We start from the raw sequence: 26650 nt of genomic DNA, 5'->3' as shown, positions 1-26650 counted from the left end.
TTAAAGAAGAGTATGAATTTACCTCTGTGATTAAGCTGAAGAAATTCTGATGGTCTCTTCTTTGTACACACGTGAGAGAGTGATCAGGAATCTCTTCTTACAAGGATAGTAATCCTATCAGATCAAAGCCCCACTCTTGTGACCTCATTTTACCTTAATTACTTTCTTAGATGCCCCCATCTGTAAATAGAGCCACACCATTCTCCCAAAGACTACCATAGTTCTATAACATTCATAATTTCCAGAATATAAACCAAAATTATTCAGTGTAAAAAGAAACAGGAAAAGGTGACCATTCTTAAGTGAAAAGATAATGAGCAGAGACCAACTCCCAAAAGATGTAGATGTTGGAACAAGGACTTTGAAGTGCTTATTTTAACTGTGTGCAATGAAATAAAGGAAAATATATTCATAATGAATGCAAAGATAGGATATCTAAGCAGAGAAATAAAAATCATTTTTAAACTAAATAGAATTTCTAAAAGTAAAAAACAGAATATAGTCACCTCTGGGGGAATGGTGGTAGGAATGAACTGGAACAGTATCTTTCTGGGATGATGGTTATGTTTTATATCTTGATGGAGTTTTGGATTACACACGTGTATACATTTGTCAAAATTCAGTGAATGTACACTTAAGATTTGTGCATTTTATTGTATGTAAATTGTACATCAAAGAAAAAAATCTAGATATGCTTCCCAACTTAAGAAGTGTCTAAATCAGAGATCTGCCTACAGCTGAACAAAGAGACTCTGGTGCATGTCTACTGTCATTCGATTGTTTAAAAATAGTTACTGAGTGAATATATTCCACAGTGATGAGCATTCCAGGTATAAAGGACAATTTCTGAAAAACTATAAAGGGAAAAAAGTCAATACTTATAGGAAATAGCTCGGTGACTTCACACTAAGTGAGATTAATAGGACATGAAGATGAAAAGAAAGATTGAAGCCATCTTTCAAAGTGTCTTTCTCTTTAATAAAATTGTTTATACTGCTGCTGTGAGAGATTTCCCTTTGCTTTTTTTAAATTTTAAAGTAAAAGGTATAATTTACATACAATAAAATGTAAGTATACAATTCACTGAGTTTTGACACATGTATACAGCTGTGTAATACCAACATAATCATGTTATGTTATAGAACATTTCCATTACTCCAGAACTTTCTCGTGTGCCCCTGTGTAATCAGTTCCCTCCATCACCTCTGGTCCCAGACAGCCACTCATCTGCTTTCTGTTGCTATAGTTTGCCTTCTCTAAAATTTCACATAAATAGATTCTAAGTATGTAGCATCTTCCACTTAGTATAGAGGTTTTGAAATCCAAACTTCGTACTGTGTATGTCAGTTGTATCAGTGTTGTTCAGCAGTATTTTGTTGATTGACATTCCACAATTTATTTATCCAGTCACCAAACTGATGGACATTTGAATTGCTTTCAGTTTGGGGCTATAAAATGTACTTGTCCTGCTGTGGATATGTGTTTTGAAAGGATTTTAAATGCCACACTATAAAATTTTTTAGTATTTTTAAAATTTTTTTTAACTATGATATGGCCACTAATATTCTTTCCATAGGAGGAAGAGCAAAGTTCTTTAATGTAGTCGATATTGAGTTTATCTGACTGTGTGAAAGCTACTATTTGAAAATTTTATCTGTTCTACTGAAGTGTTTTTATTGCTTTTCTTTAAAACTTTTTAAAACGAACTTAATACAAATTTAAACAAATATTCTCAAAGGCAAACATCCAAAAGTTTTGTTTTAATTTTTTTAAACTTTATCTGAAAGTAACATGAGATTCTTAGTAGACTTTTAGATAGTCACATTTTTTAAAATTTAAAGACAAGGATGTTAATGACAAAATGCTACATGATTAGGGACTAGTGATGCTTAGAGTTGCATTATTTGTCCTCAGAGTGGAAACAAAAATGATCTTGACTTAATTTCATCTGGTCCGTGACAGCGTTTCTAAAATTGCATATCTGTTGATCTTCCACTATCCTGTTGTCAAAATCCACAAGTAACAGTTGTGCAAATATTTGTGAGAAAGTTCCCCTGGTGAGTACAAAGACCTTATAACAACAATAAAATTTCAAATATGTGCAGGATTCACTGAACCATCAGCCTTCATGGGAGGCAGATTTCCTCAGTCAGTCAACAAATATTTCTTGAGTGTCCAGGATCTGGTCACCATTCTAAGCGTTGAGTAGAAGTCACTCAACAAATGTGAGTAGAAAAAGTGTTAAGTGAAGTTTTTGAGAGGTCTAGGGTCTAGGTAGATAAGAAGTCAGAGGCACTGCTGAGAACGTTGAGGATGTTACCCTGCTGGACAAGCATGAGGGAGATTTTGACCAACTGTACCAGGGAAAGCTTAGATGAGATTCCAAATCAGACTAAGAGATGAGATCTATAAATTTGAGTCCAACATCTCCAAACCCACTTTTTCTGCCCAACTTTACTGTGCCTAAACTTAACTTGCTGATCTTTTTGTTAGTATGTGGCCTTTGACATATTTTGATCAATGATATTTCCTGTCCTAGGAGCAAAAAAAAAAAAAAAACGCTCCATCTGATTTAGACATTATCTGAAATTAATAATGTGAGCATTAGTATAGTGGTAGGCAGAATTCTAAGATGGCAGATTTCAAAATTCAACTTTAAAGTTCCAATTTTAAATCTGAGTCTAGGAATTAAAGACAGAGAAATCATGTCAGAAGCATGAAAAAGATTCTATAGGTCATTGCTAACTTGAAGATGGTCACGTGGCAAGGACTGCCAGCTACTTCTAAGAGCTGAGAGCAGCTCCCACCTGACACCCAGCAAGAAAACAGGGACTTCAGTCCTCCATTCAGCTTCAAGGAACTGAATTATGGTAACAACAAAAATGAGTTTGGGAGCAAATTTTTCCCCAGAACGCCAAGATGAAAACTCATCCCAGCTGACACCTTGATTTCAGCCTTGATACCCTGGGCAGAAAACACAGTCACATAAGACTTCCAGCCGACAGAACTGTGAGCTAATCAATGGGGGTTGTCTTAAGCTGCTAAGTGTGTGGTAATACATTATGCAAGAGTAGAAAACTAACATTTAAACCATGAACAGTAGTATGTTTCCTCAAAAGCTTATTTCCAAAATATTTAATTTTTCAAATTCTGATATTCTGGTATGGGATACTTTTATAAATACGTTGTGGTAGTAGGAAGCTAATGACATTTCATGGAAATATTCATGAAAGCACTTTAAGAGGTTTACTAAATAATTTCTCTGTTCGTCTGAATCTAACGTTTTGACCTACTTAACGAGCAGTTGTTCTTATTTTCTTAGATCAAGTCTGTCCACCTGTAACCATCAAGCAGCTGTTAGTTGCAGGCAAATAGTAGTGTCCATTTTGGACTACCTAACAGATTGCTGATTCTGTTAACCAGAGGAAGTCAAGCTTGCTTGACAACTATTCTAATTACCAAAATCAGTCTTCCTGAATGGAGAAGAAAGGAGAAGACGCAATTCATTTTTCCCCCTTCTAATAGATCCATCTATTCATTTTCAGCAGCAGCCACTGACCCCTTAATGTCTTTATTGTAACAACCGCAATTCTTAAAAAAATAATCCTGTTTCCCTTTTACACTAAAAGGAATTAGGAACCCACACACACATCATCATCATCACCATCACCACCAACATCTCTTTAGGCTGATTATGCAGAGAGATCTCATACCCTACTGAAGAAAAGCCTCAGCAAGTTTCATGCTAAGTTTTACACGTGCACAAAATGAAGTCTGTTGTATGTTACTGATTTTAAGCCAAACAAACCTAAACCAGATCATTCCTCCAGCACTGTCTAAAAGCCCAGAGACAACTGCCAGTGAAATGCTGCTTTCTTATCCTCAGTCTGGATCATGGGATGAGAGTGAGCAGCATAAGAAAGAGCTTTTCAGCTGGCTTCTCGAATGTCTGCACAACAGAGTTCAAGGAAGTCACTCCATGCTTGGGAGTACAAGAATTTTGACTTTTGCACCTGTTGGGAGGAGAAATGTAGAAAATGAATGCTAGCTTGTTCCTTCCTCTTAAGTGGGTATTAGTGTAATATTTGCCCCAAAAGAGTGACAAGATGAAGAGGACTGTGAACTACTAAATAACCTCTAGGAATATTTTTACCATTTTGTCCCTTTAATATAGTACAGCTTTTAACCTGTTCCATGAGTGACTTCTAACTCGAAATAACATATCTAATGATGTTAACATCTTAAATTCTGAATTTGAGCCATGCAATAAAAACATATAAAATCTTCCTACAGTGTATGCTTCATTTGCCTTTTTGTTTGTTCAAATGATGATGTATGTAACCATGTGGTAAGAAATCAACTCACAGGTCCAGAATTGTCTGTTACAATGCAGAGTTTATGCAAGTCTAATTTTAAGGAGTGTTTAAAGCACAATTCAGGAAATTTCTATGGTTTTTTTAATAAATTATTTCCCTTAGAAAATTTTTATACTTAAAATACTACATTATTTGGTTATTTATAGGTTACAACTCTCTCTCAGTATAACAGATTCATTTTTCATAGGGAAATTAGCTAGCAGTTCTTTTAAAATTGGCACTGCAGTTCACATTACAAATTTACTTGTACAGTCGCAGATCCAACATAAAATGTCTCTAAAATAGATTGCTTTGTGTTCAAGCCTAAAAATTATTTTGACTTTCTTTTGAAAGAGCATTTCTCTGGGTAATAATGCAGAAATTGAGATGTTGAGAGCTTTGTTTTTCCTTTTTTTTTTCCTTCAAAAAGTTAGGGAAAAGTTTTTTGGGACCATTTAAGAATGTTGATTACTGCCAATGCCAACAGGAATTAGGGAAATGGAAGCAGCATGCTAATAGTTAAAGCATCAGAACCCACGCTATTGCTTGGGTTCAAGTTGTGACTGCACCATCTATTACCAGAGTGACACTGGGCAACTTACTTAAACCTCTTTCTCCCTCAGTTCCTTCTCTGTAAGATGAGGTTAAAAATGGCACCTGCCTCTGATGGTTCTTAGGATAAAATGACTTAATATTTATAGAATACCTAGAAGAATGCCAGGCACAGAGGAAACTCTATGCAAACATTTGATAAATACATAGTTTATTGTTAGGCTAGTGATTCTCCACATCATTATAGACTGATTCAGCTTTCATGGAATCACCTTTTGGCCAGAACAGTATTTCTGTCCTTTGATTTTTGAAACGTTCCGTTAGGACCAGGGAGGTGAGAGATGGGTTCTACCGTGGTTGTGCTGGAGCTGGCCAGGACTGGCTTACAAGAATTTTGTGAGCTACTTGGGAAACATAGTCGGTATTAAAAATTAAAATGTTTAAACAGAAAATTACATTATATTAAAAGAAAAAGGAATAAATACTCAAAACTTAAAATTTCCTGATTATTTTCCTTGTCTTTGCTTTTGAGGTTGTTTATGTCCCTTATGTCTGGGAATGACACTGTGGGCATGGTGTACAGCTACACATTTCTTCCCGACTCTGTGATCAGTGACATCACATTAGCAGCTTGAAATCAGTCATGAGAGGAGTATTTACACCACAGAAATCAGCAAATGCTACAAATGAGGGCTTCCCCCAGCCCCAAAAGTTGGTTGTTAAACATGTATCATCACATCACTCTGTGAGAGTCAGAGAGTCCCACTGGTTTCTGTTATTCTTTTATTGGATGTTACCATGAGTGCACTAGAGAGGATTATAAAAAATATATGCCTGTATATTCATGGAGATATCCCCCGTAGATAATTTAAAGACTTTTCCTATATTAAGCATCCAAATTACTCTGTATCTCCAGAACCATAAACAGTGGAGAAGGAGCTATTATTTTCATTGCTTTGAATAATAATGGTCTCTTTTTGTAAATATCATTGTATAGTTATATGTTATCTGATTAAAGTCCCATGGTAACCTGACAAGTGAGGCAAGACGACTACTGTGAGCACTACCATATAAAGGAGAAAGTTTACACTCCACAAAGATTGTTACTTCCCATGGTTTTTCAACTTATCATTGAGGAACATGACCTACAGACTCAGATTTCTGAATGCAAATCAAGTGAAAATTTCACTATATGATGCATGTCATGCTCTCTAATGAAGCTTTATTAATTGAGTTAGAGATCTCTCTCTCACCCTGACCCTCCCCACCACAGCCTCTTTCTCCTCGCCTCTTTCTCTTTTTCTCAAGACATCAGATGTTAAATGTTAAATATATTTGAGTTTTTATAACAATTACACTAGCAGGTATTTTTCCAGTAAATCTGGCTCTTGGAGCTCTTGCTGAGATTGATAGGTTGTCTTCATCCATTGTATTTTTAGAATTCTTGTTCTCCAGATTTCTCCCCAAAACGACTCCTGCCATCATCCACGTAAATCACTACCTTTACTTTTCAGTTCTTTTTGTCCAGTGCCCATTTTTTTCCACTTTGCTGTGATCTTCCACACCCACCAGGAACCTCGGCATCAACAGACTTCAGACTCCATAACCTCCCACTCAGGCCTGCCCACTTTCCAGCTCACTACTTGGTTTATTGTCCTCAATAAGATCTTCTATTTCCTCTATTCTTCAGCCTCCGTGGTTATTTTTACTTCTTATTCAGCTTAAAGTCTGGGGTCCATTCGTCTAATCATCCTTGCACGTCCCTTAGCTCACTGGGCACTATCTCCTTCCATCTCACCATTTAACAAGACTCTGGGCCTCAGCACACTCAGTCGTTACCTTCAGCAGAATATACCCAGGTCATAAGCATCGCTGCAATTACACAAGCACAAGTCACTAGGTTCCACTAGAACTTTTAATGTGTAATCATAATTATTTTAAAGTTCAACGTTTTCTCTATCTCTGGATCTGGTTATATTGGTGGTTTTATCTTCTGGCAGTAGGGCTTTCCCTCTGTCTCTCCCTCTCTCTCTCTCTTTCTTTCTTGCTTTTCTGTGTCTCATAATTTTGATTGATGTCAGTCTTTGAAAGTACAGAAATGTAAAGCCTGAGATAAATATTATTTAAGCCCAGAAGTGGATCTTTCTCTTCTCTGTGAGGCCATTAGTGGAGATGGTGGGGTGGGATTCACTGTCCTTTGTAGGCCAGCTGTCTTTGCATTTTGTTTCTAGAGTTAGATTGAGTTTGCCAGAGACTTCAGATTCCTCCAGTGCTTGTGTGCTGTTCCCTTGTGCTTCTGTGAGGTCTGGGGCTCTGGGGATGAGGGGTTCTCAGTATTCCTGCTACATCCTCCACTGGCAGCAGGCTCGACATACCTGCATGCCAGTGGACATTTATGGTCTACTCTCTTGCCCTCCCCTAGAATAGACAGCTCAGTGCAAGGTTAGTGGTGGATGTGAGGAGCGTGGGGCATGGAGAGGCGCTTGGTTTTCCTACTCCAGTCCCCAGTTTTTAAGCAGTCCCTGTGGCCTGAATCTCAGAGGGAGGACTTCCTCAGCCTTCCTGTCCCTCCTTAGTGGCAAGCAACCCTACCTCCTACCAAGTGCTCAAGTGGCTTCCTGCCCCTCTCCCTGTGGAAGTCGGAATCTGCTTCACATCAGTGCATTATTCTGGATTTGAAAGGTTTCACACCCTCACCTCTCCAGTGACTTAGTGTCAGTGCAGGGTAAAGACATCAGGTTTTTCCCAGAGCCTGGGAGGGACTGGGAGAGCGCGATGTGTGTGACAATTTCTTGCCCCTCCCCCAGGAATAGATGATTTGCCTTAAGTCACTCAGAGCCCTGTCCAGAGTGTGGGAGTGTCCTTGCTTATCCTGTCATCTCAGAGGAGGGTCCAGGGCATCTGCAGGTTGCATGCCTGGCCCCTTGTTGCAGTTGATCTGTCCCCTTGCCGTATCCAGGGCAGGGTGTTACACCTGCTCTCTCCTTGAGCCTTTGCAGGTCCTGCATGCGCCTGCATCACCCAGGGGCTCTGTCCAGTCTCCAGTCCACCCTCAATCTTTCTCATGAGCAAAGGGCTGTTCAGGGAGAGGAGGCTCTCCTTGTGTCTAGGGCTCCCAGGGACACGAAACTGTTGTGCTAGCCCATAATCAGGCTTTACAGCCTTTTAGATATTTTCTTACCCACCTTTAATAGCAACACTTCTTCCTGTGCTCTGCCAAGACAGAAAGAGTTCATGTACCCCATCTTTCCTCTGAGGGACTTGTCATCCTTTGGAACTCAACTGAAGTTCAGCTGAATTCAACTGAAAGTCAGCTCGTGTGAGGAACTCAGTCCCTGAGGAACTAAAAAATAATAATAATATATTTTTTTAGGTTGTGCAGCTTTCCCCACACATGGTGGGAACAATATTCTCTTGCAGCTTCCTTCATCTTAAACAGAGGCAGATCTCCAGCTTCCATTTTAAGAAACTTTCAAACCATTTTAACATGGCCCGCAGCCTCTGTCTCCAGCCAGTCTTGTACCCTCTCCTCCTCCCTCCCTCACGATGCTCCAGTAACAGTGATCTCTCCAGTCCTCAAGGGTGCACGCTCATCCCCATCCCACAGACCTTGCCGTTCACTGCACCTGGAGGGCTCTCCCCCATGTCTGTACCTGGATAACTCCAGTAATTCCAGGCATCCTTCATCCTACATCCCTTTATCCAAATTGTACATAAATTGCTTCTTCATTTTTTCTCACAGCTGGACATAGCCTGTTATCTTGATATAGTGTCTTTAATCAGTCCCCAAGGGGGGTTATTTAGATTATTTTCAATTCTTTATTTTGACAGTTAATAATTGTACATAAAGGTTATCTAGAAGATAAATCCCTAGAAGAAATGCTGGATCACATGGTATATGGATACAGTTCAGAATAGTGGTTAAGAGCCTGGGCTCTCCTCCTGGCCAGCTGGATAACTCTAGGCTAGTGATTTAACCTTCCCGTGCCTCAGTCTCCTCATTTGTAAAATGGGGATATAAGAGTACCTCTGTTGGAATTGTTGTGATGCTTAAGAGAGTCGGTGCATGTATAGTGCAGTGTCTAGCACCCAGCCACTCCGTTAATGTTAACTGTTACTATTAGCATTTAAAATTTTAGATAGATCTTGACAAGTTTCTCCCCATGAATATGTTACCATCATATTTATACTTCTATCAGTGTGAGAATAGCTGCCTCTTCATACCCTCAACACAATGTCTTATTAAAATGTCAGTCTTAGCTAACATGATGAACATGGCATCTCATAAGAGTTTAACTTGTATTTCTCTTATTAAGAGTGAAATTAAGCCTATTTTCATATATTCAAGTACACTTGTGTCCTGAATGTTCCGCAAGTTCGTCACTTACCTCTCTCGTACTGATCTGTAAGAGTTATTTACATATTAAGGAGTTTAGCCTTTGTCCGTGCAATGAGTAACTCTTTCAGAATATTCAGTACTTTTCTTTCCTAGAACTTATTCCTGTTTTTAATGATGTCTTTACTTATGGTTATTTTTTTAACATTCCATAAGATCAAAGTCTGTGTCGAGTGGTAGGTGACAGCCAGCATTTTAGCTGAATATACACGAGGGTCCTACTTTGGCAAAATACTTGTGAAGATTTTGCAGCCATCACCAGGAAGCTGTTGACTGGAACAGATGATCTCTGATGGCAAGAATGTTATGTGAGGTTTCATAAACAAATACTTCCCATCAGAAGCAATTTCAGGTGACGATAGTTATCGTAACAGCTTTAAAACAGATATCAAAAGGAAAGGGAAAATAGAAGCATTATATGTTTGCAAGCATAAAGATATGGGACATGTAGAAAAATTGTAGTGCCTTGAAAAAATAACATTTAGTGAGAAGTATTTAGATAATGTTACAATTACATCCCACTCACTTATTGTGAAGAGATAAAAACCTTTACTAATGGAAAATTGAGTCCATCACAATTATCTAAACTTGTAGAAACCGTAAATGCCCTTTTTGTATAAAGTAGGTCATTTGGTTTATCAATATACTGTGGTTTTCAATTTATAATTGGACAGAGATTGTGTTTTCTATTACTGAACTAGCACTGAAAGATAGTTACTATCAATTTAATCTCCAGGTCTGTTTTTCACAGATTATATTAACTGCATGAAAAAGAAGAAACCGCTCAGTGTTCTAAAAAGAAATGCTTGTTTTTTCCATAACAGAATTTCTCCTAAAATAAGCTACACATGTTATTCAATACACAGGAATATCTTGATAGCCACAGTCATTGAATAACCATTTTCACTTATATGGATGTGAATTGGTACCTTTAATAAGTCTGCTGTGAACCTGTAGTTCTTGTTTGATAATTGTAAGAAAATATTCAGGGCAGGAACTCTGCTCTGATGGCATAGTGTCAGTCTCGATTTTCAGATGATCCTATGGATTAGAAAGATACTACCTTTAAAGTATACATGGGTTTTTTTGTCCTTCTCATTAAAAAAAACTAAAACCTATGAATGAAGAGATTAGAAGTATTGCTATAATTGCACCAGACAGATAAGTCATGTAAGCAAAAATCTTAGGCATGTGAGAATGACTTTCTATGTAACTTTTAGCTGTCTTTCCCTATTGATCAGAAATCCTTGCATTTCTGGACATTTTTGTCATGAAAGCAAGGTTTTTGTAACTTTTAGCTGTCTTTCCCTATTGATCAGAAATCCTTGCATTTCTGGACATTTTTGTCATGAAAGCAAGGTTTTTGTGTACAGTCATCAGATTCTTCCCTTCCGGTGAGAGACTTGTCAGTGAATAATGACGTGATCAGCAACAAAGATGCAGAAAATATAAAGAAAGAAAATAAATCTGTGTGAACTGGGTCGGTGGCAGCCGCGGTTGATGACAGGCCGTCTGGCTGAGCGTTGCTGGCCGTGGATACCAGCGGAGATGTATAGAGCATCGCTTCAGGGGCTTTTAAGAAGCCAGTCAGTTGCTTATGCTGAGTCCCCAGAAGTGCTTATTTCCTACTTAAAATAGGAACGCTTTTTCATTAAAGAGAGAGAAGAAACTCCTAGGTGGCCTGTGTTCATCTACAAAGGAAATAGCGACAGAATTTTGGGCCAAGGTCTTGTTTTAGACAACTGGGTTAAAAGACTGGAGACTAATACAGAATAAAGCTTGTTTTGTTCCTAATTATGAAAACAGCATCCTTAGAGCTTTTCTCAAAGAATCCTAAGTGAATGGTGATGGAGTAAGGCTGTTTCATTCACGTCGTTGCGGCTCCTGCAGTTTTGCTCTGCCTCTTGCTGAGACCTGGGGAGATGGAAATCACTAGTCTGTTGTTATACCTCAGTTACTTTCTGAAGAAGTAGGCTACCTGAGCCACGGAGTCTGTTCTTTGGTGTGTTCATGTATCTTATCCCCTTCAAAGGATCCTTGATAAGCCATTATCAAAGGACTGATCAGTTCAAGTCCTTGGCGGTGCTCAGGGGTGGAGCCAAGGATGGAATCCACTGTGTTCACCCATCCCTGGAATATAAGAGAATAGGTTGCCTCAACCTGGGCTTGTTCTGTTGGTATGGTAAGGACAAAAAGTACTCATATTTACAGAAATATGGCCAAATAATTGCCTGCTTACTTCAGTCTGCATCTTTTTATAGCTAATTATTCTCAATCCCATTATAGAAATGGAAGCTAAGTTTAGCAGATTGTTCGGCCATTTATGTTTAGTGCACAAAATTCTTAATTAACAAAATAAAATACTGCAATCCATTGTAAATCATTTTGCTAAACTTTCAGACTTCATATGGAATCTTGTCTTGTCCAAAAGCTACTTTCAAACCCCTGCTGATCTGGCACTCATACGTCGATTCCCTGTGGAGCTGAGTAAAAGAATGTACAGGGAGCCAATTAAAGAAACTTTGAGCCGGAATAGACAGGCAGAGGCCATCTTGGCCATCCTTCTGCCCCCAGGCAAAAACCATCCCCTGCACCAAAAATTTTTGCTTGAATCCTGCTGACAAAAATGCTCACCACGTGTAAATGACAAGTCATAATCCATTTAATGCAACTAAAGCAGATTGTTAACTGTTCAAGACTTATTTATTGTGTTCTAAGATGCTGAGTGTGAAAGCTCATCTGACTTATTTTAATTCTTCCTTTCTGGACAATTATTTTGTACAAGAAACATACTCAAATAATTGTGAAGCTGTGGGAAATTTGTGTCCAGGAAATGAAGTTATCTTCATCATCTTATTAAATGTATTTTTGGTTTCCTTTCACTCTAGGTCTACCTTACGGGTGGGAGGAAGCTTACACAGCAGATGGAATCAAGTACTTCATCAAGTAAGTGCAAGCATATCAACCAAGTAAGCAATTTTCTTCACATCTGGAGAGAACCTGGAAGTTGCAGAATAATCAGTAAAATAAAGAAACCCTCTTGGAGGTTACAAAAATTAGTAACAAGAAATGAAACTTCACCATTCCCATTTCATGTGATTTAAATGCTAATATAAGATATCATTTAGGGAAAAAAAATCTAGTAATTATTTCAAGGGAAACATCAAAAAATTGGAACAAGATCATCATTTGAACCTAAATGTTAGCTGCCTGAATTCACTTCAGGCTAAAAGTATTAATATTTATGCAAAGTTAATATCTAATGAAAAAGCTACTTTGTATGTCTGAAAACTCATTAACAATAATATTAATAATAGTCGACAGTTTTTGAATACCTTACAGTGGACACAGTTCATTCATTTTGCAATTTTTTTTTGAGCGCTTGCTGTGTGCCAGGCACTGTTCCATACCCTGGAGATACAGTAGTGAAATGTACAGACGAGTTCTCTGATATTAGGAATTTACATAATAGTGAGGAAAAAAGTACAACATATAACTGAAGAGTTAAATGAGATGGTACATGAACAGTATACTCATCTCAGTGGATTCTCAGAACACCCTCCATTTATAGATGAAGAAAATAAGAGCCTAGAGTAGTTGCCAAAAAATCCACAGCTACTAAGTCACCAAGCCAGAAGAGAAGCCAAGTCTTCCGACTCCAGAATTCTTTCTGCTATACTACAGAATTTCACTAACACAGACCTCTCTTTGAAAGCCTCAACAGCAGGGAGGGTATGGCTCAAGTGGTAGAGCTGTATGCTCAGCAAACACAAGGTCCTGGGTTCAATCCCCAGTACCTCCTCTAAAAATAAATAAACAAGTAAACCTAATTACCTCCTCCAAAAATTAAAAAAAAATTTTTTTAATTTAAAAAATAATAAAAAAAAAGAAAGCCTCAACAGAAAAACATATTCTAGCTTCTGGACTGATTGGTTTGACACTGGACACAGGATCTGGTATACTTCCACTGAGTTCTAGATAAAAAGCAATCTCCACATATGGGTTTCTCAAGCTCTGTGCCGTTATGCAGGTTCCTATATCTTTCTGCACCTCAGTTTTCTCATCATAAAATTAGGGGAATGTTACCTGCCTTATAGAGTGGTTAAATATTAAGCACCTGGCTTAAAATTTTAAACACAGGAGATGCCTAATGGTCATCATTAATTTACAAGATGGAGAAATCATCATGGCGGGAAAAAAGAACAAGAAAAATCATATGACCATTAACATTGAGAATTCAAAAACTTAGGGGAGGGTATAGCTCAAGTGGTAGAGCACATGCATAGTATGCAGGAGGTCCTGAGTTCAATCCCCAGTACCTCTTCTAAAAAGAAAGAAAGAAACTTAAGTACCTCCCAACCCTAAAAAAAAAAAAGACAGAGAGTTCAAAACTTCATATTTTGAAAAGATTTAAGGAAAAACCGGGGGTAAACCTGGCAAAGTATTTTTATGATGTAGTTTTTTTTTTCTTGTGGTCTCTAGCAAAAAGTAATTAATAAAGCAAAGGTATAGCTTATAACACATGAAGGACAAGGGGACCTTTGGAGCAGAGGACCCAGGAATTCCGTGTGCAGATTACATTTAGCACCATACTATTGACTTCACAAATCATAACTCCTCTGGAAGGAACGTTTCACTCCATAGGCTGTGTTAACTGTTAGGTTCCTGGAAGATCTGAATCACTCTACTGCAGGGGTGGCAGGAAAATGTAAAACCACACTGAAATCTGAATCGGGTTTCTTTCTTATGTTCACTTTGTAATGGATAAGGGAAAGGATGTGGGGGTGGGGGGTGAGCATTTACTGAGCTCAGTAGCCAGGCATGTTAGGTGTATTTTTCTACACATGGTATCGTTTAATCTTCTTAACAGTGTGGGAAAGTGAGCATCACTCAGCTCTTACTACGCTAGTTTTACGCAGTGAGGAGCCGCATCCTGCCCTCAGCCGTGCCTATCTCCTAGAAGGTCCTCAAAAGAAATGCTCAGTCAGAGGAATGCAAACTAGCATTCTTTATTGACCAGGGTTCTGAATTCAGATACCTTTGGAAGATGTCAGTAAATGAGTCTGGACCCTGTGGGGAACTCCTTTACCTCAGCACAGCCTTAACCGTCTGTCAGAGCCTAACCAGTGCCCTGTGAGGGAAGGATCTTAAGGGCACAGTCACCAACTACCAAGGAAAAGGAGGGGGCTAGAGACGTGCGTGTGAGTGAGCCAAAGAGTGAGTGTGCTCCATTGCCTGCTACCCAGCCGGTTTAAGCCACTGCCCCTTGCAGGCTGACCAGTGGCCTTGGGCTGGGCTCCTAGTGCAAGAGAAGAATCACATCCAAGGAGAGAGAGAAGAGAAGCAGTAAGCAAGCCCTTGACTGCCCTGAGATCCAGCTCAGTCCCTGTGGGAGGAATCGAAAGAGACTGCATTTGGAAGTCCATCAGTTCTCTTCCTTAATCTTGACTCATAAGGAAAGCAGAAAAGAGACAAGATAGACTTGTTAAAGGACAGCGGGGCGGGGGTAGGGGGGTGTCCTTGTCTCACCATGACAGTTGGAGAAAGCATGTGGAAAAGGGGCTAAACTTGTCCAGATCATGCAGTAATAAAATTGCAGAGCCAGGGTTGTTTGACTCCAGAGCCATCCCCCGAAACACACACACACCCGTGATGCACCATCCTCACCTCCTTACTTTAATGGAATGTGTTTACGTGTCACCACAAAGATATTTTAAACAGATTCCGATTTAGGTAGAACTCTATGTTGTATCCATTTCTAAACAGCAGGATAGAAACTTAGTTCTAAGAATAAGTAGTTATCTCCTGGAGATTAGAAAGGTCAAATCTAAAGGGGAAAAAAAATCTAATAGTTTATCAGTTCTTTATCCTGTCTCGGGGAGGAATGGTGTGCTTATGATGAGTTGGGGTTTTTTGTTGTTTTTTTTAGTAGAAGTGAACCCCATTCAAGCATCAACACTTAGTTATTCTTGATGAAAGTCTTATTTGAAAAGCATTCCATGCCTCCCTGCCTTCTTATACCAAGGCAGGCCACTGAACAAAATCATTACGAACATCAATCTTATATATAATACAGTGAGTTCTGCAGGGAGATATTAAGCTGTCTAAGCTAGACTAGAGACACAGCTGTCATCTCTTTCTGCCCTCAGCATGCCTGGCCATCTCCTCAACCCCATTTCCCTTCTCATCCTCGGCACACTTTACCCTGTTACCCAGGACTTTCTTACCTGAGGCGGACAGGATGTCTAATAATCAGACTTATGTGCATTGCTTGTAAATAGTCTTTTTTAATTTTTTTTATGTTTTATTTTTGAAGTGCTTGTTTACAATGTGCTTGTTCCTGGTATACAGCAGAGTGATTCAGTTATATATGTATATTTCTTTTCATATTCTTTTTCACTGTAGGTTACTACGAGATATTAAATATAGTTCCCTGTGCTACACAAAAGAAACTTGTTATTTATTTTATATATACTAGTTAGTATCTGCAAATCTCGAACTCCCAATTTATCCCTTCCCACCCCCTTGCCCCCCGCTGGTAACCCTAAGTTTGTTTTCTGTGTCTGTGAGTCTGTTCCTGCTTTGTAAATAAGTTCATTTGAGTCCTTTTTTTAGATTCCACATATAAATGATATCATGTGCTATTTGTCTTTCTCTTTCTGACTCACTTCACTTAGAACGATCATCTCTAGGTCCACCCATGTTGCTCTCACTGTAACATCTTGATGAGGGTTTCTTCTCAGCTCTCAGCTGCGTCCAGAGAGGTTGCCTGGTAAGTGATGTCTGCTTTAGCAAGCATCTGCTATGTGTCTTTCTTGGAACTATTTAGATGTTTGTTTTTTCGTCCTCTCATTACCCCAACCCAAATTTTGAGCCTGGATAGCCTGTGGTAGCTTTTGAGGTAGGAGTAGTTCATTTACCAGGTGAATGGTGCTTTGAAGGCAAGAAACAGCAAGTAATGAACTCGGGTCATTGCCTCCATCTCACCTTTACTGAAAAGAACAGTGACTGAAATCACCCTTCCAGCACACTGGAGGAGATGATGGTCTGTGAACATATACTCTCCTCCCTGAGACTGACACCTGTCACTGTCTTCCCAGAAACTGAATTGTTACACTGGCGGAAGCCCAGCCTCAGGCAAAAGAATAGCTGTCAGTGCTGTCCCGAGAATGCCCAGATGAAGACAGTCCCCCCTGAACAGAGTCCTGTCCGTCCACGTGTGCAGCGCACACCCATTAGTGCTTTGCGGTCACCTCCTTTCCTCCCGACACAATGTTTAGAGCATTTCACCTGCTGTAGACAAACGTAATTAAAATACTGGCATTGCTAAAGCCAGCGTTTTGTAGAACTAACAAACGTATATGTCTATATGTGTGTGTGCGTATTTTCCAATATATGTGTGCCCATGTGCAAACGGGCAGGGCTTGCTCACTTCCTATATACATATTATGTAATATATATGTATATATCAGTGCATTCAAGGGGAAACTTTCTTATTTTCTCCTTAGAGATGGAGTTGCAGCATTCGTAAGCTCGATGACAAAATGCCAGTCATCTTGATGGTGCTGTCATGGGTTATCTGATTAACCTGACCATTGTACTGTCTATCTTTCCTTCACAGTTATATACAGATTTATATACAGTTATATACAGATCTATATACAGTTATATATAGATTGCAAACTATTACAAATTTATAATAGTCTTTTGACATAATTTCACTCTTAAAAAGTTCAAATATTTTATATGTGTGTTATACAGTTTAACAAAATTATAGTAAGAGTTGTGTTTGATACTAAAAATACACTTAAATATCGCACATTAGACATAGCTGCTACATTGCTTGCATCATACTGGTTTTCTGTTGAAAGGTTCAGATTCACTGTGATCAGTGATGATGATTGTATTAATTCCCTATTGCTGCTTAACATAGTTCCAAAATTTTGCAGCTTAAGACAATAAACATTTTTTTAAATTGAGATAAAGTCAGTTTACAATGTTGTGTCAGTTTCTAGTGTACAGCACAATGCTTCAGTCACACATGAATATATATGTATTCATTTTCATATTCTTTTTCACTGTGAGCTACTACAAGATCTTGAATATATTTCCCTGTGCTATACAGCATAAACTTGTTTATCTATTTTATATATACCAGTCAGTATCTACAAATCTCAAACTCCCAGTTTATCCCTTCCCACCCATCTCCCCCCTGGCAACCACAAGTCTGTATACTAAAGACAATAAACATTTATTTTTTCACCCAAGTTTCAGAGGGTCAGTAACCCAAGTGTGGTTTCTCTGGTTCACTCTGGCTCTGTCTCTATCTGGGTTTCTCATGGAGTTGCAAGCAAGTTGGTAGCCAGGTCTGGGGGTTGAGGAGTAGCTTGGGCTGGAATATTTGTTCCAAAGCTCACGTGTGAGGCTTCAGTTCCTCACCACACGTGGACCTCTCTCCATCCATAGGGCCATCGAGCTGCACACATTGTGGCACCTGGCTTCCCCCAGAGCAAGGGCCAGGAGAGAGTGGGAGCAAGAGAAATACCAAGACAAAAGCTGCAGTGTCTTTTGTAACCAATCTCAGAAGTGAGTGACATACCGTCTCCCGTATGCTGCTGGTCTCACAGACCCACCCTGGTTCAGTGTAGGCGGAAGCTACGCAAGAGGATGGATACAGGAAGGTGGGCATTACTGGGAGATAGAAGATGCCTATTACAACAACACCGTTCACAATGTAACGTGTAATATAGTATATGAATTAATAATTAAACATAGTATATATGTAAACTATACATATGTATAATCAGTACAAAAATCTCAATGTTATCTACTTGCTTCAAACATTAAATTGCACTGTTGGTGGTTTTCCAAAGAGGTATGATCATTTGTTTTTACAAGTTACTTACGCATGGCTTACAATTCCTTTGTGTTGATACACCTTTATATCAGCTCCTGAAATCTGAGCTAGAACTCCTCATATTCTGCAACCTGTTCTCCATGACACAGAAAGTATTATACTTACAGTATTACAAATGCATATCCGTAAAAACTCAGGAGTCTGATTTCTGAATAAAGCAAAACTTTCTGCCTAGAGCAGGGAAAGCAAGTAGATTTCAGCTCACATTCTCCAGTGTAGTCAGTGAAGAATCTTGAGTCCATATTCAATCTCACTGATGGGTCTCTTGCTCCATCAGAGATGAAGCTAAGGATGCCGAGAGGAGGGGCATGAGGGACACATGCCACATCTTTGCAGTCTTTGGTCTTAGAGCATATTGCTAATACAGAACTCTGCCAAGATGAAAAGTAATAATGCAGATCGTACATTGGAAAGATAAAATAAACAGTGGCAACCCCCCCCCAGAGTTCTTATGCAAGAGTTAGTATTTAAGAATATTCTAAAGGAAAACTGATTTCCAACTGGCCAGTTTCTTTCTTTTTTTTTATTCATTTCTTTCCAGTCAGAGTTTCTTAATGACCCTAAATGATTGCCTGAACTTGGGGTAGGACATCCTATTAGGGTTTTCCAGGTAGGAGAGAATATAGATCATAACCTATGTATGAATACAATTTGTCATGTTCAACTTACCTTATTAATTGAAGGCTCAAGTTAAGTTGTGTCATCTCATTGGTAAAATAAGTGAAAAATAGAAAACACAAGAGAGAAGAATTTGAGGTTACTTTTTCTTACCTGCAATTTTATTTTGCAAGTAGACTCTATGTTATATGACCCCAATGTAATTAGAAACTAGCGAGACTGAGGAAGGGAGCGCGGGAAGGGAGGGGTGGTTCCTGGATTGGAAATAAAAAGCTACTGCTTTTAACTTTTCCTAAACCCTTGGTAGAGTATTCTAGCTTCACTTTAGTAGATACTGTCAGGAGCCCTTCCTCTGAAGACCTCATTAATTTGGCTGCTTTGATTAATTTTGAATGAGTTAAGAAATGCCCACTGACAGACCGCTGACGTCTGAAGCTCCCTTGCTGAGGTGTCAGGGCGACTTCCGTGCACCCAACTCCAGCTGGGAGAAGAAGGCAGGTAGGCTTCTCCCCGGCTTTGCGTTTATGAGAATCCTGAGCATTTCGTTCTTTTTTAAATTTTATTTTATTTTTAATTTTTAAATCAGTCTTTTTTTTTTTCCTCCTTCCAGTTTTACTGATACGTAATTGACATACAGCCCTGTATACTATTTTTGTGTGTGGGGTGGGGAGTAATTAGGTTTTTTCTTTTTAATGGAGGTATTGGGGCTTAAACACAGGACCTCGTGCTTGCTCTGCAGGCACTTGACCGCTGAGCTGTATCCTACCCCCCACTCCCCGGAGCATTTCATTCTTAACGAGACTATAACAAAGAGACCAACAGAGGACTTGAAGGAGGAAATACGAAGCTTTTTTAATATTTTTGTCCCTAAACAGTTCTTAGCTATGAATAAATTGTAAGGTATTGAAACCACCAGTTTGTATGTTTGTGATACTATGCGATAACTGGTTTAGGATATCTGATAACTAGTACGGTGCCTGGTATGTACTGAATAAATATTTATCAAATGTGTGAATACTGTCATTGAGCAAGCAATTGGTGGGGGGAAAAAATACAGGCTTTCGTGTCAGACAGACCAGAGTTTTAATGTTTACGCCACACATTTTTGAGTGTGACCTCAATATAATCAATATTATTCCAATTGTCGGTACCCCCCTTTCCTCAGCCAAAAACAAGGATAGTAGTTTACCTCTCCCAGGATTGTTTTGAGGATTGAATAAAATAACTCACCTAGCATAAAGTGAGTGCTTAACAGATGTTCCCCCCACTTCCCTGATTTTATTCTACTGCTGTTTGCCAGTGGAGAAGTTTTAAATGACAATATTTGCACAGCTGAAAATAGAAACCTGTAGCCCAAACCTCCACTTATGCCTGTCCCCAGCAGCCCAAAGCCCTGTGACAGGAGCACAGAGGTGGCATAGCTCAGGAGCCTGTGACAGCTTGCTCTGGATTTTCTATAAATATCTACAAAGGGAAGGGGTGAAGTGATATGAAACACTGTATGAGCAGCTGTCAGTTAAACAAAAGGCCAGCCGGCTGGCGGAGGTTACTCCGAATGGCAGAGCCCACTGGACTGAATAAAATGTCCAGATACGGACAGCAGACGTCCAACTCTTTTCTTCCCCCATTTAACCAATGACAGGTATAACTGAGGCAGGGAGCATTTTTTCAGCATTTTGTTGGGATGATACAGTAAGATCCTCTGGGATTGGGTGAAGTTCTTTGGAAATCCATTCCCTTTCTAGGGTTATACTTTTCTTTAGCCAGATGTGGAACTCTCTCTGCCTCCACGAACCTTTATTTAAATTTGTCAACAAATACTTTTTCGAACACTTTTCCTTCCAAATTTGGTTGCAGTATTAGTCTGCTAGGACTTCCAAAATATCGCAGACTAGGTGGGCATGAACAGTAGAAATTAGTTTTTCTCACAGTTTTGGAAGCGAAAGGCCACGATCAAGACGCCATCAGGACTGGTTTCTTGTGAGGCCTCTCTTCCTCAGAGCTGGACAACTACCTCCTCCCTGTGTTCTCACGTGGCCTCTTCTCTGTGCACACACAGACGGAAAGATCTGGTGTGTCTTCCCTTCTTCCAAGGACCCCGGTCCCATTGGACCAGGGCCTTACCTCAGTGATCTCCTCTAACCCCAGTTACCTCCACAAAGTTCCTCTCCTCCAAACACTGACACATTAGGGTCTGGAGCTTCAATGTAGACTCGAAGGGGATAAAGGCACAATTCGGTCCATAACAGTTGCTTCTCCCTTGAATTACTTTCCATAAGATCTCTAGCATCTTCTTTCTTCATCCAGTAATCTCCATTACAATGTAGCGTATACTCTTTCTTCTTACACGTTTGCCGAGTTTTAGGCAAATTGCGAGAATTAACACAGACCAGTGCCTTTGCCTCTAGGCCCTAGTCTTGAGTGGAAGAAGTGGCTAAGAGGCAGGGGGCTGGTGAGCAGAATAATGGCTTCCCGAGGATATCCGTATCCTAGTGCCCAGATCCTTTGAACATGTTAGGTTCCATGGCAAAGGGGCATTAAGGTTGCAGGTGGAATTAAGGTTGCTAATCGGCTGACCTTAAATGAGGGTGATGATCCTGTATTATCCACGTGGGTCCAATCTAATCACATGAGTCCTCAGCAGTGGAAGAGGGAGGCAGAAGGAGAGAGTCAGAGGAAGAGAGAGAAGACAATGGAAGCAGGGTCAAAGGTTTGCTGTGTTGCTGGCTTTGAGGTTGGAGGCCACAAGTCGTGGAATGTCGGTGGCCTTAAAAGCTGGAAAAGCAAGGAAACAGATTCTCCCCCGGAGCCTCCAGAAAGGAAGGTGGACTTGCCAACACCTCGATTTAGCCCAGGGAGAACCATGATGGACTTCTGGGCTATAGAACCTTAAGCCAGGAAATTAGCTTTGTTTAGAGCTACTATATTGGGGGTAATTTGTTATTGCACCAACAGAAAACAAATATAGGGAGTTAGAAGTGGAGGGGAGGGGAGTTATGATGGACCTAGAATGTGTCAGGTAATAAACTAACGGATTTATAAAGAAGGGAGGGCATGGCCCAGTGGTAGAGTGCACAAGGTTCTGGGTTCAATCCCCAGTACCTCCATTTAAAAAAAAAAAACCAACAAAACAAATATTTTTAAAAAAGAAACCAAGGGATTTATATAGTTATCTCTTAACACTGTTGAGGCAGGTATATACGTTTTCTAGATTGGGAAACAGACTCAGGCTTTGGGTACCTTTCCCAGAGACACACAGGCAACCCAGGTAACCCATGAGCAGCATGGATTTCAGACCAGGTCTGCGTAGTCTATAAAAAGAGTAGTGACCCTGGTCTGCCTCTGAGCCCGGCCTCTGCTATCGTGTGACACTGGGACGCTCTTTGCCTCAGTTTCTTCAATTGCCACACGATGTGAAAAGTATAAGACTTCAGGGGAGGCAGGCTTCACACACAAAAATTGTATTCATGCTTACTGAATAAAATGTTAATGAATTTTGTGGCAAATGCTTTAAAAATGCTTTAGAGATATAATCTATGATTGTTGATTTAATCAGTCAACACCTCTTTCATTATTTCATCTTGTAAAACTGAAGAAGCCCTTTTCAGGTGGTCATTTAATCCATCCCAGAGTCTCCATTATATCTTGTTGTTGAAATCATCCCAGATAACAAAGCTTCAGAGAGGAGTTTAACACAGTAAAATTCTCAGAGGTCCGATTTGGATCCAGATCTCGGCTCTAACACTTACTAGTTTTATGACCTGGAGTAAGTTACTACATCTCTCTCAGTATTAGCTTTCTCATATATAAGGTGACGGTGATCAACATAACAACTTTTTCTACTTTAAATTATATAATGTAAATATGTAAATCAAAGTATAAATTTATAAAATATAAATATATATAAAACATAATATAAAACAAGGTTCTAAACGACAGTTAAGCCCATTTATTCACAAGTCCAAAGTGGCACCGAGTACACACATACCACACCTAATACATACATACAACCGGTGTGCAAAGTTCGTGAGAGAAGCGTAAAGGTTGATGGCATATTTGGTTTTTATCCCATAATTTTTTTACTGGAATGAAGGTCTCTATGCCAGAGCATTTACTCTCCATTGGTTTCTGTTGTTAGCATTATGGAATCAATAATACCGATAAAACACTGCAAGATTTATTAGAGATGATCTTAAAAGGAACTCCTCAATGTTCCTTCTGGCTTTGTGATTTTAAGATGTTCAGTTCTCTAATACAATATATATATTTATATCTTTATATTTTTAGTGTAGTCAGTTTAGCTTTGATAGAAAAATATTAGGATAAGCTTGAAATCACGTATCGAATAATTTTAGGTTTTTTTAAGTCTTCAAGTTTGGTAATTAAGAAAAATACATTTAGTCAGATGTTTATTAAACTTATTTTATTGGATAAATTAAATGAAAGTCTTAAAACGTGTATTATAATTCTTATCATTTTAATAAGAACATTAAAAATTAAAGTAGATTCTATATTTCCTGCGCTTCCACTCTTAAGTGGGAATTTAATATGGAAATTTTGGCAGCAGTCTTGCAGATGTGTTTCTAATTAAACTTAATTTCCATTCATCTATATCCTGACAGAGACTTTTGATTACTGACGTATTTAAAGTAGCCTGAAAATACACGTTTATTGCCTGTTTTTTGTATTTTAGAATGACAAGCTGTTTGGTTTGTAAAAGTTGTACGTATATTTACTGGGAAAGAAATAGTCACGGCTTCGTCTTGACACACTCTCTTCAAGTACGTTAGAGGGACACTAGCTGCCGTAGCAAATCCTGCCTCTCAGTGGCTTAACACTCACGTGCCAATCAATGCCGGAATCTTTGCTTGATGGGTGGTTTTTCTTTCTTCGGGTGGTGATTTTGAGACCTCAGCTCCTTCCAGCTCATGGCTCTGCATTCTACTATGGATGAGGAGTAAGAATAGAGAAGGCACTTCAGCTTCTTAAAAAACCCAGCCCACAAGACACAAATGTCAGCTCGCTCCCCTTCCACTGGCAGAAGCTAGTCACGTGCTCCCATGAGGGTGAAGGGGAGCTGAGTACTGTTGTCTCTGCCTGGGAGCTGCCTCCTGGTCGCACCTCTACGGTGTGAAACGGACAACGCAGATTTCGGTGGACACCGCCAAAGCGAATATGAAAATATATAAACACACGAGCTATAAAATTCTATGAAATTGCTTATTAGTACCTAAAAGCCCAGTGTATAGGTACCAGTGTCAGTAGGGCATGTTCTTAGAGGTCTTCTGCAAGTTTTTTATCCTATCACCATCAAAAACAGCATCAGTCAATTTAGTTATTTATTTTTATTGACATGCAATTGATTTACAATGTTGTGTTAGTTTCTGGTGTCCAGCACAGTATCAGTTTTTAAAAGTTACCCAAAGCTGTAGTCTGAAACTTGTAGAACAGTTTCTTTCTTTGAAAAGTTATTGTATACCAGCTTTAGACTTGGAATGTTTGGGGCTCTGTACAATAATTGACAGCAGTCTAAGCCTGTGTATGTTATTTCAAAGAATGTATTTTTCATATTTTCCTATTTCTTTCAGGACTTTTCAGTGTTCATTTTTCACAAGTCTAGTGACATAGTAATTTTTTCTAATATTATGCATAAGTAATACAGTACTGTAGCTTTAAGTTCTTAAAATATATCTAGGCCTAAAGCTTTTTTTATTAATTGGATTTTTTTATTTCAAAAATATATCTGATGTATTTTTTATAGACAGTGCCATAAATACAGAATAAAAATTAAATTTGTCTTCAAGACTGTTAAGATTTGAATAAGATCCTGCGAATATTTGGTGAGAGCCCTAATGGATTTCCAAATGCCTGTTTACAAAATGCTCAAGTGTCCTGTGGCATTTACAAAGTTCATTAATGAGAAGTGCTGATTTTGATTTTAGAGGCATATTTCCAAAATCATGTAAGAGGGAACTTTTTACAAATTGCTTGCAATTTTCTCTTAAACATGTCTTTGAACATATACTTTCTATTGTTAATCTATAGTCATTGTCATAACCAGTGTCTGACAACATTACATGCTGCCTCACCAAGGTTTGGTGACTGTTTTTTGTAATTTTATTGACATGGTTCACTTTCCATTCTTGCCTTCTGATTTTTTTAACATTTTTTTATTGAGTAATAGTCATTTTACAATGTTGTGTCAAATTCCAGTGTAGAGCACAATTTTTCAGTTATACATGAACATACATATATTCATTGTCACTTTTTTTTTTGCTGTGAGCTACACAAGATCTTGTATATATTTCCCTGTGCCTTACAGTATAATCTTGTTTATCTATTCTACATTTTGAAATCCCAGTCTGTCCCTTCCCACCCCCAGCCCCCTTGGCAACAACAAGTTTATATTCTATGTCTATGAGTCTGTTTCTGTTTTGTATTTATGTGTTTTTTGTTTTGTTTTTTGTTTTGTTTTGTTTTTTTAGATTCCACATATGAGTGATCTCATATGGTATTTTTCTTTCTCTTTCTGGCTTATTTCGCTTAGAATGACATTCTCCAGCGACATCCATGTTGCTGCAAATGGTGTTATGTTGTCAGGTTTTATGGCTGAATAGTATTCCATTGTATAAATATACCATTTCTTCTTTATCCAGTCATCTGTTGATGGAAATTTACATGTCTTTGATATTGTAAATAGGGCTGTTATGAACATTGGGGTGCAGGTGTCATCCTGAAGTAGGGTTCCTTCTGGATATAAGCACAGGAGAGGGATTCCTGGGTCATCCGGTAAGTCTGTTCCTAGTCTTATGAGGGATCTTCATATTGTTTTCCACAGTGGCTGCACCAAACTGCATTCCCACCAGCAGTGTAGGAGGGCTCCCCTTTCTCCACAGCCTCTCCAGCATTTGTCATTTGTGGACTTTTGAATGATGGCCATTCTGACTGGTGTGAGGTGATACTTCATTGTAGTTTTGATTTGCATTTCTCTGATAATTAGTGATACTGAGCATTTTTTCATGTGCCTATTGATCATTTGTATTTCTTCCTTGGAGAATTGCTTCTTTAGGTCTTCTGCCCATTTTTGGATTGGGTTGTTTATTTTTTTCTTATCATGTCGTATGAGCTGCTTTTATATTCTGGAGATCAAGCCTTTGTCAGTTTCATCATTTGCAAAAATTTTCTCCCATTCCATAGGTTGTCTTTTTGTTTTAGTTAGGTTTCCTTTGCTGTGCAGAAGCTTGTAAGTATAATTAGGTCCCATTTATTTATTCTTGCTTTTATTTCTATTGCTTGGGTAGACTGCCCTAGGAGAACATTTTGAGATGTATGTCAGATAATTTTTTGCCTATATTTTCTTCTAGGAGGTTTATTGTATCTTGTCTTATGTTTAAGCCTTTGATCCATTTTGAGTTGATTTTTGTGTCTGGTGTAAGAGAGTGTTCTAGCTTCACTGATTTACATGCTGCTGTCCAGTTTTCCCAACATCGTTTGCTGAAGAGACTGTCTTTATTCCATTGTATATTCTTGCCTCCTTTGTCAAAGATGAGTTGACCAAAGGTTTGTGGGTTCATTTCTGGGCTCTCTATTCTGTTCCATTGGTCCATATGTCTGTTTTTGTACCAATACCATGTTGTCTTGATGACTGTAGCTCTATAGTATTGTCTGAAGTCTGGGAGAGTTATTCCTCCAGCCTCTTTCTTTTTCTTCAGTAATACTTTGGCAATTCTAGGTCTTTGATGGTTCCATATAAATTTTATTATGATTTGTTCTTGTTCTGTGAAATATGTCCTGGGTAATTGGATAGGGATT

At 38.8% G+C, this 26650-nt stretch overlaps 1 protein-coding gene across 10 annotated transcripts in view; it reads left to right on the top strand.

Annotated features, from left to right (window-relative positions):
• STXBP4 (syntaxin binding protein 4) overlaps nucleotides 1-26650 on the top strand; it is a 187230-nt gene that overhangs the window by 144712 nt on the left and 15868 nt on the right. For 7 of the 10 annotated variants that reach the window (XM_072938618.1, XM_072938613.1, XM_072938617.1 and 4 more), the window contains one exon: nucleotides 12192-12249. In XM_072938618.1, coding sequence (XP_072794719.1) covers nucleotides 12192-12249 — 58 coding nt within the window. Of the gene's footprint in view, nucleotides 1-12191; nucleotides 12250-14222; nucleotides 14531-15980; nucleotides 16076-16403; nucleotides 16535-17769; nucleotides 18096-26650 lie in introns of those variants that run through there. The other 3 variants (XM_072938615.1, XM_072938616.1, XM_072938612.1) reach the window with 3 other exon arrangements.

The sequence above is a fragment of the Vicugna pacos genome, chromosome 16, assembly GCF_048564905.1.
Source record: "Vicugna pacos chromosome 16, VicPac4, whole genome shotgun sequence".
NCBI lineage: Eukaryota > Metazoa > Chordata > Mammalia > Artiodactyla > Camelidae > Vicugna > Vicugna pacos.
The sequence above is the reverse complement of the archived record's forward strand: the minus strand, read 5'-3'. Positions and strand labels throughout refer to the sequence as shown.